Here is a 13,008-nt window from a genome sequence, read left to right on the forward strand (position 1 = left end):
AGTGTCAGCACAAAGCCAGTTCAAACTCCATATTCCATCCTTTGGTTAATGCAAAGGCAATAGTTCAGTACCCAGACCTCAGCCAGACCAAATCTGTCACCTTGGGCCATTCCCAGTCACAGTTGGGAAAGGAACAACCAGGGAACAGAACTAGGTCTTGCTGGTTATACAAGCTGGGGAGACAAGTAGGTCCTGGAGTGACAATTCTATGAAACAAACCCTTGCTGTTGTTTGGAGAGTTTTGTTGGTTGGCTGTGGTTTGTTTTGAATAAAGGAGAATATGTCAAAGTTCTGTTCCTCTGAGCAAAACCATTGCTCAGCAAAAGGCAGTGCCTTCAATCCTGTGTCAAGCCCCTCCCTGCCAGTCTGAGTTTCAAGAGCTCTTTCTCATGGCTGGACTGATCTGTGCATGTTGTTTTACTGCATCTGTTTGGGGTGGAGGGAGCCGAGGGGAAGGTGTAAAAGGGGAAGGCTCAGTTACGTCTCTCTGTTTTTGGGTACAATCTGATGTTTGGCCTGTCTGGAACCTCAACAGAACTGAGTAGTTTCATTTATCACAAATCCAGGGCAGCGACTGCACCCACTAGTGGGGGAATTTTTACTGAGATGCAGCTCAGAGTGTTTGTTTTGCTCAGGTCACAATGATCAGACCCCAGAGTGCAGCTTGCCTTACAGCTCAGTCCTTTTTTGATGCTCTTCCCCCCAGTGCTTCTTCCCTCAGCTGTTCTCTCTTTACCTCAACCTTCTCTTGTTGTTTTCTGATGATTTGCTCCATTATGTGAAAGTGAAAACTTCCTACACTTTGTCTCCTGAAACAGAGAGAGGAAAGAGCACAGATCAGCCCTGTAGTAAAACTGCCACTTCAGAGAGACCTGGCAGCCTCAGGCCAGGAACAGCCCTTCCCCAGTTATCCCCGATTTTGCCTTATTTCCGGCGTGGAGTGAAAACAAAACCATCCCTGTATCTGATACTGCCAGGCCAGAAAGAAAAAGCAACATAAGATTTCTTGAAATACCTTTGATATATTGAAACTCCAGAGAAACTGGAATAAAGAAGGATCAAAGTGGTTACTTAGAACAGGCATTGTCTGCAGCTGTTAGCTCCTTTCTCATCCTCAGGGAAGAAAAAAGCCCAGACATGCACCACGTTCCAGGGAACATGTTCTACATGTGCAGTAACTTTGCATATTACTGGCTGAAAAAAATGTTGATTTATTTTTGGTCTCTTTGGTACTCAAATTCCAGTTTTCTTATCTCTTTGCCATCTCAAAAAACTACAAACTTTCCTCCTTAAGTTCCCTCTGACAAGTTATTTAAAGGGTTTAAACTGCAGTTTGTGTTTAGCATTTTTATGACGAGGCACCTTGTATATTAATTCACACTTGTAATATTTACTCCTCTTCTAAACAGTAATATGCCTTGGCAGTTCTACTCATACCAATTTAAGATAATTTAATGATGACTTAAGATGATCTATTTATAGAGGATAAATCTTAAACATGAAGAACCTCTTAAAAAAACACTCTGCTATTGGGTTCAAATATTTAGTATCAGTTATTCAACATAAACTTTAAAAGTCCCACTACTTCCTGAATTCAAATATTTGCAGTAGAAAAACCTCATCCAACAATGCTTGTTTTCTATCCTTTTAGTAGGGTTTTTGAATTTGAATAGAAAATATACTTATTCCACTCATGAAGGGGCAGATGGTCTTGACACTGTCCTGCATCTTTAAGCTCATGTCTTAAAAATTAAGCTTTTCTCAGACAGTGCTGTACTGGATCTCACCAATACCAGCAGCAGAACACTGGTGTATGATACAGCAGTTGAGATTTTTAATGAAAAATCTGAGGCAGGACCTCAAGTATTTTTTCCAGAGAAGTGACTGAACTCCTGCTGTGACAAAACCAGGACATTGTTTCCAACAGTCATGTTTTTTAAAGCTCCTTTGTAAATGGATTTTTTAAAAAAGGTGGAAACAGAAAGCTGAATGAGAAATAAAGATAATCAAGTCGACTCAAAACCACAGCTACAGACACCTGGTTGGAAATCTAGAGTTCCACAGCTGTGTTTTTGAGATGTTTCACTTGCCTTAAAATTGGTAGAAAGGACAGCAGAGTACAACTTGTAATTAAGTTTTGTAATTCATATCCTGACATGTGACCTGACAAAAAATAAGTTGCTGCTGGAGATGCCAAACTTGAACTCTGGAAATTCAGATTAATTCCTGTGCAAGTCAGAGAAAGATGACAGGGCTAAAAGGGCCATCAGTCCAACCCATGGGTGCATTTATGTTCTTGGCTGTTCTGTGAGGTATCCTGAAGGTTCACACCAACCAGGGGAAGAATCACAGCGAATACACAGCCAGGATTTGAAATTCTGGAGGATTCAGTTCCATTGGAACTTTTTCTTTGCTTTGAAGGAGGTGCCACTGAACCTCTTTCTGCTCCAGTTCCACTGTCTGTAAAACGGGTATAATAGTTCTTTACCACGAGTTTTAGAGAGTCTTATTTCACTATTAATTGTGAAATATTTTAGATTCCTCAGAAGAGCCATTGCATTGGCTCTGACATAAATGGATTCACATGTGCTCCAGAGGAGAACTCACTGCTGAGCTCCTACTCTGTTGATTCCCACACCCAGGCCAGGCTCCTTCCCAGCAACAGCCGGAATAACTCCCCTAAGTTGGTGCATCTGTGCCTCCTCATGTCAGCGCTAAATTTAGCCCCTGCATTCATCACCAAGGGGTTCCAATGGAGTTGCAGATTGAAAAAAACTCTAGGCACAGGGCTACCTGTTGGGAATAATCACCTAAGGAAGCGGGACATCGGTCCCTGTCCCTGTGACAGGAGCAGCACAGGTGTTATCCAGCTGTTATCCAGTTGTGCCCTTACCAGGGACACTCCCAGAGCTGCCCAGCGGGCGGGAGGCACTGGGTCCCTCAGTGATTCCCCCTCAGCACAAATCACCACAATTCCCCCATCAAAACCAACTAACGCAAGAGCAAAGCAACGAGTCCAAGCACACCCCGGGCTTTTCGCGTTCGGAGCCGGCTCCCCGGCCCCCTTCCCTCGGCAAACACACGGCGACACTCCAATCAGAGTGGGAATTCCCCCGTGTGTCTGGAATTAGCGATAATTCCTTCTCGGCTTTGTCGCCCCTTCCCGCCGCCATCTTAACTCCTGGCAGCCCCCGCGCCCTCCCGCCTGTGCTGGCACTCGGGACCAGACGGCGCGGCGGGACCAGGCTGGCCCCAGTGAAGGTACGGTGGGGGCAGCCAGAGGGGGAAGAGAAACCGCCGCCGAACCTACAGCATTAGTAACAGTACCGGGGACAGCCCGCGCCCCTCTCCCGCACGGAGCCGCCGCCCGCCCAGCACTGCCCCTCCATGCCCGTCCCCAACATGGCCCCACCCGACTCACTTTACCGCCCACGGCCCGGCGGGCTCGTCGCTCGGTGACGTCATCGCGCATCGCCCGTTTCCATGGGAACCGGCGGAGCCTGCGGTGGGAGCGGGACGGGCCACGACCCTCAAACCTCCGGGACCCTCGATCTCGCCGGGACCCCCTCGCACACCCCGGCCTCACCATGTTCACGGACCTGGCGGCGCCCGGCGCCGACGTGCAGTCGCTGTGGAGGAGCGCCCGGAGCGCGCGCTGCGAGGCGGTGAGAGACCCCGGGGTGGCCTCGCTCCTCGCTCTTGTACCGCCGGGCCGAGCCAGGCCGCGCCTTCACCGGTCCTGCCGGGATCGTGCCCCGACTTGCCCCCTCCGTGCTCCTCCGTGGCCCCCCGCAGGTGCCGGTGCCCGGGACCGAGCCCTGCCCCGCAGGGAGCTGGCGATGCGGGCCGGTGTGTGCCCGCCGGCCCTGCCCCTTCCAGCCCTTTACTGATTTGGCCCCCGTACACGAACTGGCAAAGAAACGCCCGCGTAGCTGCCGCCGAGCGGATCGAGCGGTCATAACGCGGCGCTGGCACCTGTGCGGTGCTCGCCGGTCCCTCCGGAGCTCGCTGCTTTCTCTCCTTCTCCAGCTCTCCCCATTCCGTGCTTTAGAGCACGCCCGGAACCTGGCTGGCATTCGCGCATCTCTGCCTCACATCAGCTCTCGGGAAGGTCACAAATACATCCCCTGCACGGGTACGGAAGCACCTGTGCTTAGCCATGAACCAGAGCTGTGCAGATGGGCTGGAAAGTCTCTATGAAACGCCAGAAGGTGCTTTGAACGCTTTGTGCAACACTTGTTTTCCTGTTTGGATTAGAGACTGTCTGTCTTCTTTTACCAGAAAAGCTGCCAGACTGGGAGAATTTCCACAGCAGAAGCTGCAGCACAGTCTCACACAGGCCAGGACGCTGCAGTGCAGACGGAACAGGGCAAAGATGCTCTCCAAGACTTCCAGCAAGAAGTCCAAGTAGATTACACTGGCCTTCTGTCATTCCTTCAGAGAGTAGAGGATGCTGTTATCAAAGAACTAAATAAAAACTGGGAAAGCCGTGCCTTTGATGGCTTTGAAGTGACCTGGACAGATCAGAATGAAACAGTAAGTGGCAGAATTCAGACCCTTGTCATTGCCCAAGCAGGGCTGGTTGCAGTGGCTCTGACTCATTAGTTCTCTTCCTGACTGCTGTGATTGTTCTTGCCAGGTTCTAATAATTAAACACTACAAGTTGGATTAGTCTGGGGGGGGGGCGTTCCACCTTTCTCCTTGCTTGGTAAAACTTATTCCTGCTGGTGACCGAGTTGTAGCAGCAGTGTGAGAAGGAAGGCTGCAATCAGTGCAGGCTTCTCTTCAGTGCCTTTAGAGCACTCCAGCCTAGCAGGGATCTAGGAACAGTTGCAGTCAGTGATTTGGCAGCTCTTCTTACTTAGATTCTGTTTGTTTAGTGCACAGTGCCCAGGAATGGAAGCAGTTTGTATCAGACAGCAAACGTTGGGACTGGCGTTTTCAAACCGCTCAGCAAGTGCCAGACTCACACGTGGGGGGTGCTGTGAATCCTTAGGCACAGCCTTCCAGAACTGTGCAGTCTGAGAAAGGCAGTAATGGAGTGACAGTTGATTTGGTAGGGTTGTGCTGGGGCTTTGTTTCCCGGTAGGAATTCAACAACCTTTTCACATCAGTCCTTGGGCAGAGGGAAGCCCAGGCTGTAACAACACAATCACATCAGAGGTGGGCACAGAGCTCATGTCTCTGTGTTCAGAGATTGCTGCTTCAGTGCTTGGATTTGGTCTCTCCCAGGTGTTGTGTTTGCATACCTTGTCATACCCAGAGGCTCGGGATAAAAACCTGCAGGTCTCCAGTGTCTCATGGAATGCCACGGGATCTGTCATCGCCTGTTCCTATGGCCGGTGAGTGTCTGGGTGGATTGGGAGTGCAGCCCAAGATACATTTGCTTTCTATTGTCAGTAATAAACTAACACATATATATAAATAATTCATCTTCAAAGTAACAAAATTATGTCTTATTTCTTCTACCTTTCCCCCTGCCCTGAAAATGGATACATGATCTTACTGTTTCTAGGTAGATTCTGTTTGGAAGGAATATGTAGAGAGCAGATGCACTTGCAAATATCTGTAGGTGGGGTTTGTGCTTTATCTTCACTGAGATCGTGGTGTTTCATGTGGTCTCTGAGCACCCTGGATGAACCTGGCACCTGTTCATGCCCAGTGCCACAGACATGAACTGACACACATTCAAGGCTTTCTGAAATGAGGCTTGGACAAAACATTCATGTAATTCAACAATGTCTGTACAGCCTCCTCTCCTGGGCCCTAATGCTGCCCTTACTCTTTCCTTCTGCTCCCATTTCCTTTGATTAAAAACCCCAGCAAAAGGGGTATCCCATGAGGGAATGTGTAGGGAAGAGTAAAACAGGGCAAACCTGTATGTTGGTTGCTCCTTCTGCTCTCCCAGTCTACAGCTATTTGCAGATGGGAATGTGGTTTCTGTGTCTGTGGGTACCCTCAGTAGAGTTCCCTTCCCTGAACTTTCCATATGCACCCTTTTGATTGTTCCCATTATTTGCATGGTGAGTAGGCCTTGGAATAGGGAATCATACCCAAGATTTACTGGCTGGCACTTTGTTCTGTGAGCACAGACGTGGGCCTTGGCACACACTGTATAAACCAGCCCACAGAGATTCATCCCCTCGTGATCCCTTCACCTCAGTTTTCCTTCAGGCCACAAAGCAGCACATGGAAATGACCCACAGGGCATCCCAGAGCTCTACTGGACTGGGATCCTCTGTGGGACAGGCAGGGCAAGACGTGGCTTTCCCTCTTTCAGGTTGGATGATGGGGACTGGAGCACGGAAAAATCCTACGTTTGTACCTGGAATCTGGACAGAAGAGGGCTGAATCCACAGCACCCTGACCTGGTGATGGATGTTCCCAGCTCTGTCATGTGCCTGGCTTTCCACCCCTCCCAGCCCTCACTGATAGCTGGTGGGTTGCTCTTACCTCAGACCATGCCTGAAACACACCCTTATTTCCTGCAGCCTGGATCCTTTGGTTTCTGGCTCTGAGCTCAGCCTCAGATTTCCTGCAGAAAGAACAGTGTTGCAGCTCCTCAAACTGAGGAACTAATGCTCACCAACACAGATAAGTGCACTGTTACCTCTGAACTGGGACTTGCTGCCTCTAGTGATGTTTGCCTTTATATCATCTCCTCAGAGAGAGATGACAGAGGGAAATCCAGCCTGGGGTGTAAGGGAAGAACGTACTTATTTCAGCAGAACAATGTTCTCTTACACCACGGCAGACTGTGCCCAGTCCAGAGCTGCCCAACCTTTGAAGCTGGGTCTGTTCCCACCACAGCTCCATTTGTGTGTTTGTCTGAGCCATCAGGCTTGAGATGTTCTATCTTTGTCCTTTCAGGTGGCCTTTTCAGTGGGGAGCTGGTGGTGTGGGACACCAGCAGGACAGAAGACCCTGTGATCTGGAGGACAGGGATGACAGATGACACCCACACTGACCCAGTCTATCAGGTAACAGAGATCATAGACAGCAGGCAGTGCTGGGGGAGGTGAGTGTTGCCACAGCTCTGTCATCCCTTTGCTTCCTATCCACAGCCAAGCTGCTGCATTTCAGCAGCAGTCTCTTTTGCTGGCTCTTTTCCCCCAAATCTAGCTCCTGAACAGACATTTACCTGTAAAAAATCACTTCTCTCTGTCCAGGATAATTGAAGAGCAGGTTCATTCACACATAACTAATTATTAATGCTGATGCAGCCAACAATACTTGTGATGGTTTAAGAACACAAGTAGATCCTTGGGTGGAAGCCTGAAGCCCCTTGCTCTGAGGGGATTTACAAGCATGTCATTCAGTCTGGCTTCCTAAGGATTTTGTCCTTCTGGGGCCAATCCATATTTCCTCATCTGAAAGGGAGGAAAACGTTGCTGTTTGTAGCTGGGTGAAAGTGCCATAAATGCCCCATCCCAAAAGTGAGGACATTGAACCATAGAAACTGCAATAGAGAATTCAGACCTGAACACCTGGATGCATTTCTCTCCTCACATCTGTGTCTGTGCCAGTCCCAGCAGCAGCTGGTTTGGTACCAGGCTCAGTGGCTGCTGCCTGGCCCCGCTCTCGTGTTGTCCTGGCAGGTCCAGGCACCGCTGGCAGCCAAACATGGGCTGGGCCTTTGTGACAGTCCCCCACCTGAGCTGGTGGCATTTGGAACAGGTTCACTGGTTACCTGACACCAAGCACAGACACCACTCCAGGCTGCTGAGCGTGTCCACCGATGGGAAGATCCTGGTGTGGAGGGAGGAGCGGGACGGGCGTCTGGCCTTGGCCGACGGATTCGCCGTGGTGGCTCAGCAGATCCCTCGCAGCACTCGGCTGAAGAAGGTGAGTTCAGCAGCTCAAAGAGCTGATCCTACAAAAACACTCTAAACCCCAGAGCCCAAGTGTCAGAGCTCACCCTGCACACGAGAAGGACCAGGAAAATCTCATTCTGAACACACACGCTAACCCTTGATCCCCATCTCCTTTCCCACACTGAAATCACCCTTGGAAGGCTGGCAACAGCTAAGGTTTTGCCATGCTCTAAAGAGAAGCTGCTGGAATGGAGAAGAGAACTTGCTTCTAATATTAATTCACATGAATCCCTCTGTAGGAGGATGCAGCAGCAACAGTTAAAGGCTGAGCAGTGCCCTGGGTCCCTGACAGGCTGGGCTGAGCTGCTCCGACCACATCTGCCTTTCCCTGGAGCCCCAGTGCTCACACCAGCTCTCTCTCTTTTCTCCCAGTTGGCCTGGGCAGAGGCAGCCATGGGGGTGACCTCGCTGTCCTTCTCCCCCTTCGATCCCCACGTGTTTGTGGTGGGTGTGGAGGGGGGCTATTCCCTGAGGTGCTCCACTGCAGCTCAGACTCCTGCTCTCCCTCCCACGGGCAGCTCCATTCCCCTCAGGGCGCCGGTGGAACTCGCCTTTTCCCCCCACGCTGGGCCCGTCTACTCCGTGAGCTGCTCGCCCTTCCACAGGCAAGTGCTGCATGTTGGACACAGTTACCCTGGCTCTCAAACACATTTCTCAAATAGCCCCTGGGGTGTGTTTACAAGTTCCAAAAGAGTGGCACCTGGCATTGTGAACTTTTGTTATAGTAGAAACAATGTCCCCTGGCTCTGGTGAAGCTGCCCACTAATGCTGTGTGTGGGCACATGAGCAACATCAACTCCTTCCATAGATCATCCCAGTTGTTACAATTATAAATCAGTTTAAAGACAAGGGTAGGAGCTGCTAAAGTCCTTTACTTGGGCAGATCACTAAGTATCTTGCTAAATCTGTAAGATTTTCTGACGCCAGAAATCTCAATAGTAGCTGCTGCCAGAATTTAAATGAGAAGCTCCCATTTCTGCCAGCAGTTCACCCACCATCCACAGAGGCCCCAAGCATGAAACATGCTGACAGCCCAGGTTTGCATTTAATTTGCATGAGACAAACCCATCTCGAACAATGCCCAGCTCTAGATCAGCAGTTCTCAGGCATCCCTGGGCCACAACCCACCAGCAACTCTCACTGGTCAACACAAGCCCTCATTAAGTTTAATTGAGGGCAGTAACAAAGCTGCATCTCTACAGCCCAGGGCACAGCTTGGCAGTTGCTGCTCTAGGAAACACACACAGACCTTTATAAAGCAGGAATATTGTCTGAGGTCATGCTCCTTGACTGATTTTTGTTCCATATCTTTAGTAATAAAGGAAAAAAGTGCTCTTTCTTGCTTCCTCCCTCCCCCAGGAACCTCTTTCTGAGCTGTGGGACTGATGGCCAAGTTCACTTGCACTCCATGCTGCAGACACAGCCCCTCTTTGCTCTGCAGGTGTCACAGAAATACCTGTTCTGTGTGTGCTGGTCTCCAGTCCGACCCCTGGTCTTCGCAGCTGCATCTGGGGAAGGCAAGTACCTGCAGGTGCCTCCTCTTGGGCATCAAATTAAGAGTGTGCTGGGTGTTAATTAGTACAAGTCATTTGTACTAATCAGCAGATCCCACAAGCAGAGAGCAGTATCCACGGTTTGCACTGTGTAATTAGTACAATGGAGTAATTTCTAATTTTAGTGACCAGGGCAACCAGTCACAGTTATTTTTCACTTTTGACAATACCTCTACATCTGTTGCCACAGCCATTCACAGGGATAGAGCATGGCAAGAATATGCCTAAAACTTATTTCCAGCTCCCTTGTTTGACATTTACTTCCAAAATGGTTTAAAACAAGAACAGTTTTCTTGAAAAATTGCCCAACCATTTTTGAGTTAAAGAATGGAGATCTCACAGAATTTACCAAGCTGGTTTCAGGTTTCTGACAGCAGACTAAATCAGTGCTGTCTTGCAGTGATGTCAGCTGTCACAGCCTAGACACCATCAGCAGGGGGAACAGGTTAAAAATAACTCAGTCTCAGACTAAGCAGGTACTCACCTGTTCAACAGTGTCCTTTGGCACAAAGCTGCAATGAGTGTCTGTGTCTGCAGGAGAGGTGCTCCTGTTCGACCTGGCGAGGAGCACGAGGAAGCCCACGGTGTCCCTGAAGCAGGCCCTGAGCCACTGCCCCGTGTACTGCTTGGAATTTAACAGCAAGCAGGCACAGCTCCTGGCAGCAGGGGATGCTGCTGGAACAGTCAAAGTCTGGCAGCTGAGCTCAGACTTCACCGAGCAGGGACCACGGGAAATGAATCACCTGGAGCAGCTGGCGAGTGAGAGCATGGACTGAGGCAGCAGCACAGCAGCTGCATGAAGCTTGTTCCTGCCCTGACTCCAGGAACAGCTCCCCACTCACCTGTTCCAGTGTTGGAAAACACAGGTAACCCACAGCTGGAGCTGCACCCATGTAACAGCTAAATTTGCATTGAACCATTAAACACCAGATGATGTGGTTCGACCAGTAACTTTTATTGAAGCACACTGCAACATGTTTCTTTTCCCTAAGAGTTTTAAGCTAAGCACTTTAAGGTTACATCATAAAGTAACATTGATTATTGTAGAGCACAAAGAGAGAGAGACACATGCAGAGCTACAGTCAGCAAACGTGAGCATGTCCTTTGCATCTTCTGGGTCTAGTGTTTCAGATCAATTCACGAAGAGTGAACGTGTAAATTCTATGTAGTCGTAGGCAGAAGGCAGTTCCCTGCCCTTGCCATCCATGTAGGGCTTCATGTGAGAGATGCAGTAATCGGCCTGTTCCCGGGTCAGGTTCTGGAAGAGACACAGCACAGAGGTGAGAAAGGCTCTGGGGCTGTGGATGGGGCAGTTCCAGGCAGCCCTCCCATGCCCTGGGCCACAAACCAGAGCAGCACAACTACACCCAGCATGGAAATGCTCTGGCTGCTGGCACTGGTGAAGGGCTGGAACACCTGACCAGAGTCTTCCCACCGAAGAGAAGACAGAACAGGTGATAGACACGAGGAAGCACTGCAACCTCTCTATTTCCCTGCAAGCTGGTGCGATTCAGACAGGAAAAACTTGCTGTCTTGGCAGGGCAGAGAAAGGGAGGAGGTGTTCCTACTTTCTAAGCTTAGGCTGAAGTTTCTCCTTTGAATCGCTGTCTGGAGAAACATCTCCCTCTAGTCTCCCAGATGATGAAAGGGAAGCTTTGGCTTCTGAGGACAGTGCACTCCCTTCCCAGGCCTCTGAGTAGCTCTTGTTTTACTCAACCTGAGCAGTTCTTTGTCAGTTAGAGCAACTAAGTAGGGGTATTACAGCATTTCTGTGTTTGCTGCAGAGGATCCCCTGGCAGGGTCAGAACTGACTCAGCCCCAGTGATATGAACCTCCAAGCCATTAGTGCTGGGCTTAGTATCAGTTCAAAATCCATCAACAAAAAGCCATGAGTGTTTCTCCCCAGGGGGTCACAACCAGCACTGACCTGGTAGAGCTCCTCCTTGGTCACATAGGGCTTCCCCTCGGAGCTGAGGGCGCGGAAGGCGCTCTCGATCTCCTCGCTGGATTTCACGTTCTCGGTCTCCCGGCTGATCATGAAGGCCATGTACTCCTGCAGGGACACGTGGCCATCCCTGCCAGCAAAACACAGCGTGAGCACCCAGAGCGCAGCACTTCCAGGTCCTCTGGACAGAGGCTGGAACTGCTCTGGGAGGAGTGAAAGTCTTAACACAGGTGACTCAGCACCAGATCATTTTCTCAAGTCCGTTTCTTCTTTATGAATGTCAGACTTTCATATGAGTTGTGAAAACAACCACAGCCTCTCCCCAGCAGAAGCAACCACACCTCTCAGCCTGTGAGGGACCTTCCAGCCAATGCTGACACACATTTTGCAGTACAGAAAGGTCCAACCCACTTACCTGTTGGGATCTACAGTGTCAAGAATAGACTCAAACTCGGGGTCTGGCTCTCCTTCCTCGACCATGGGCAGGTCGTAGCCGAGAGAGCGTAAGCAGGACTTAAACTCCTGGTGATTAAGTCGTCCAGATTTGTCCTTGTCGAAGTGCCTAAAAACATAAAACCAGAGCCCACATTTTTAAGTGGCAATTGTTGAGTCCTGATAGCTGTTAAAGTGGGCAGAGAACTAGAACAGGTTACAACTAGCCCACTATTCTATAAAAAGTTCTATCTAACATACATAAAAAGTAAGTATAAATCCTTTCCTTTGCTTAAAAAGCATCCTAAAAATGGCTGTATTCCCAGCTGGAATGCATTGGGCACTCTCAGTTCCTACAGCAGTGCCCCCAGGAGAGGCTCTGGGGTGGCTGTGGCTGTGCCCCACCAGCAGCAGGGGCTGGAGGCTGTTGCCCTCTGGCAAAGATCAGAGCAGCACAAAGTGGGGCAAACAACAAAGGAGCCACAATTGGATCTATCACAGAATCCTGTGAACAAGAGCCATTCATGTCCCAGAAATATCTCCCAAGTATTCCTTGGGCACGCATTCCCTGCAACTCACTTGAACATCATGCTGAACTCCTTCAGGGCCTCCTCAGTGACTCCAGTGGTGTTCCTGAAAGGGAAGCAGCAAAGCTGGTGACCAGTTCCTGAACTGTGGAACTCCAAGTCCATCTGCCAGTGGCTGCACCACATGGGGAGGACAAGGGAGCCAACAACTCTTACATGTGGTGGGAACACTCGTAATGGAACTTGCCACAGTTCCAAAGAATAAATCAATTCAATTGAGATCTCGCCATTGCTCACGGCCAACAGGAGCTATTCCCAAACTGGTAACTTCATCCTTCTGCAGGGAGGTACAAGCTCCCTGCATCTCTTAGCCTGAGCACAGGACACTCATTAGCACAGACCTCTCAAGGTCTGTGTCTCCTGTCTTCCCCCCCACCCCCAGTTAGACCCTCTAAACCACATGTGGGCTGGGCAGTACCGAGCTTGGATCTGCTGTTCCAGGTTGTGCTGCATCCTCATGCCCAGCTGGTCCAGCTGGTCCCACTGCTGTGCCAGCCCCACAGTGCTGTGTTCTGTGTATTTGTTGTCCAAGATAAGTGCCTCTTCCATGGCTGCTCCAAGGTCCTCAATCTTCTTCAGCTGGCTTCTCATGGCTCGGATCTCCTGGTGCTTACGCT

General features: G+C 50.0%; 2 protein-coding genes across 8 annotated transcripts in view; one reads left to right on the plus strand and one right to left on the minus strand.

The window, feature by feature from the left end:
• The first annotated feature begins 3,385 nt into the window (after positions 1-3,385).
• WDR34 (WD repeat domain 34) lies at positions 3,386-10,382 on the plus strand. The gene is made up of 8 exons (XM_032707981.1): positions 3,386-3,665; positions 4,282-4,536; positions 5,233-5,342; positions 6,281-6,438; positions 6,871-6,980; positions 7,678-7,845; positions 9,316-9,391; positions 9,965-10,382. Exons 1-8 carry the CDS (start codon positions 3,588-3,590, stop codon positions 10,201-10,203), a joined length of 1,194 nt encoding a protein of 397 aa, XP_032563872.1. The 5' UTR covers positions 3,386-3,587; the 3' UTR covers positions 10,204-10,382.
• SPTAN1 (spectrin alpha, non-erythrocytic 1) overlaps positions 10,362-13,008 on the minus strand; it is a 47,808-nt gene continuing 45,161 nt past the window's right edge. For 6 of the 7 annotated variants that reach the window (XM_032707933.1, XM_032707932.1, XM_032707929.1 and 3 more), the window contains 5 exons: positions 12,810-13,006; positions 12,384-12,437; positions 11,788-11,934; positions 11,355-11,502; positions 10,362-10,685 (listed from right to left, as the gene is read on the minus strand). In XM_032707933.1, coding sequence (XP_032563824.1) covers positions 10,560-10,685; positions 11,355-11,502; positions 11,788-11,934; positions 12,384-12,437; positions 12,810-13,006 — 672 coding nt within the window. In that variant the 3' untranslated portion in view covers positions 10,362-10,559. The remainder of the gene's footprint in view (positions 10,686-11,354; positions 11,503-11,787; positions 11,935-12,383; positions 12,438-12,809; positions 13,007-13,008) is intronic. The other variant, XM_032707930.1, reaches the window with a different exon arrangement.

Source organism: Chiroxiphia lanceolata, chromosome 21 (assembly GCF_009829145.1).
Source record: "Chiroxiphia lanceolata isolate bChiLan1 chromosome 21, bChiLan1.pri, whole genome shotgun sequence".
Lineage (NCBI taxonomy): Eukaryota > Metazoa > Chordata > Aves > Passeriformes > Pipridae > Chiroxiphia > Chiroxiphia lanceolata.

What these genes read in the sequence shown, in the direction of transcription:
- WDR34 (XM_032707981.1), top strand. Translation starts at nt 3,588, where the DNA reads ATGTTCACGGACCTGGCGGCGCCCGGCGCCGACGTGCAGTCGCTGTGG. An exon ending in ATCGCCTGTTCCTATGGCCG is followed by an intron (nt 5,343 to 6,280) that starts GTGAGTGTCTGG and finishes TCCCTCTTTCAG; the next exon opens with GTTGGATGATGGGGACTGGA. An exon ending in CCAGCCCTCACTGATAGCTG is followed by an intron (nt 6,439 to 6,870) that starts GTGGGTTGCTCT and finishes TTGTCCTTTCAG; the next exon opens with GTGGCCTTTTCAGTGGGGAG.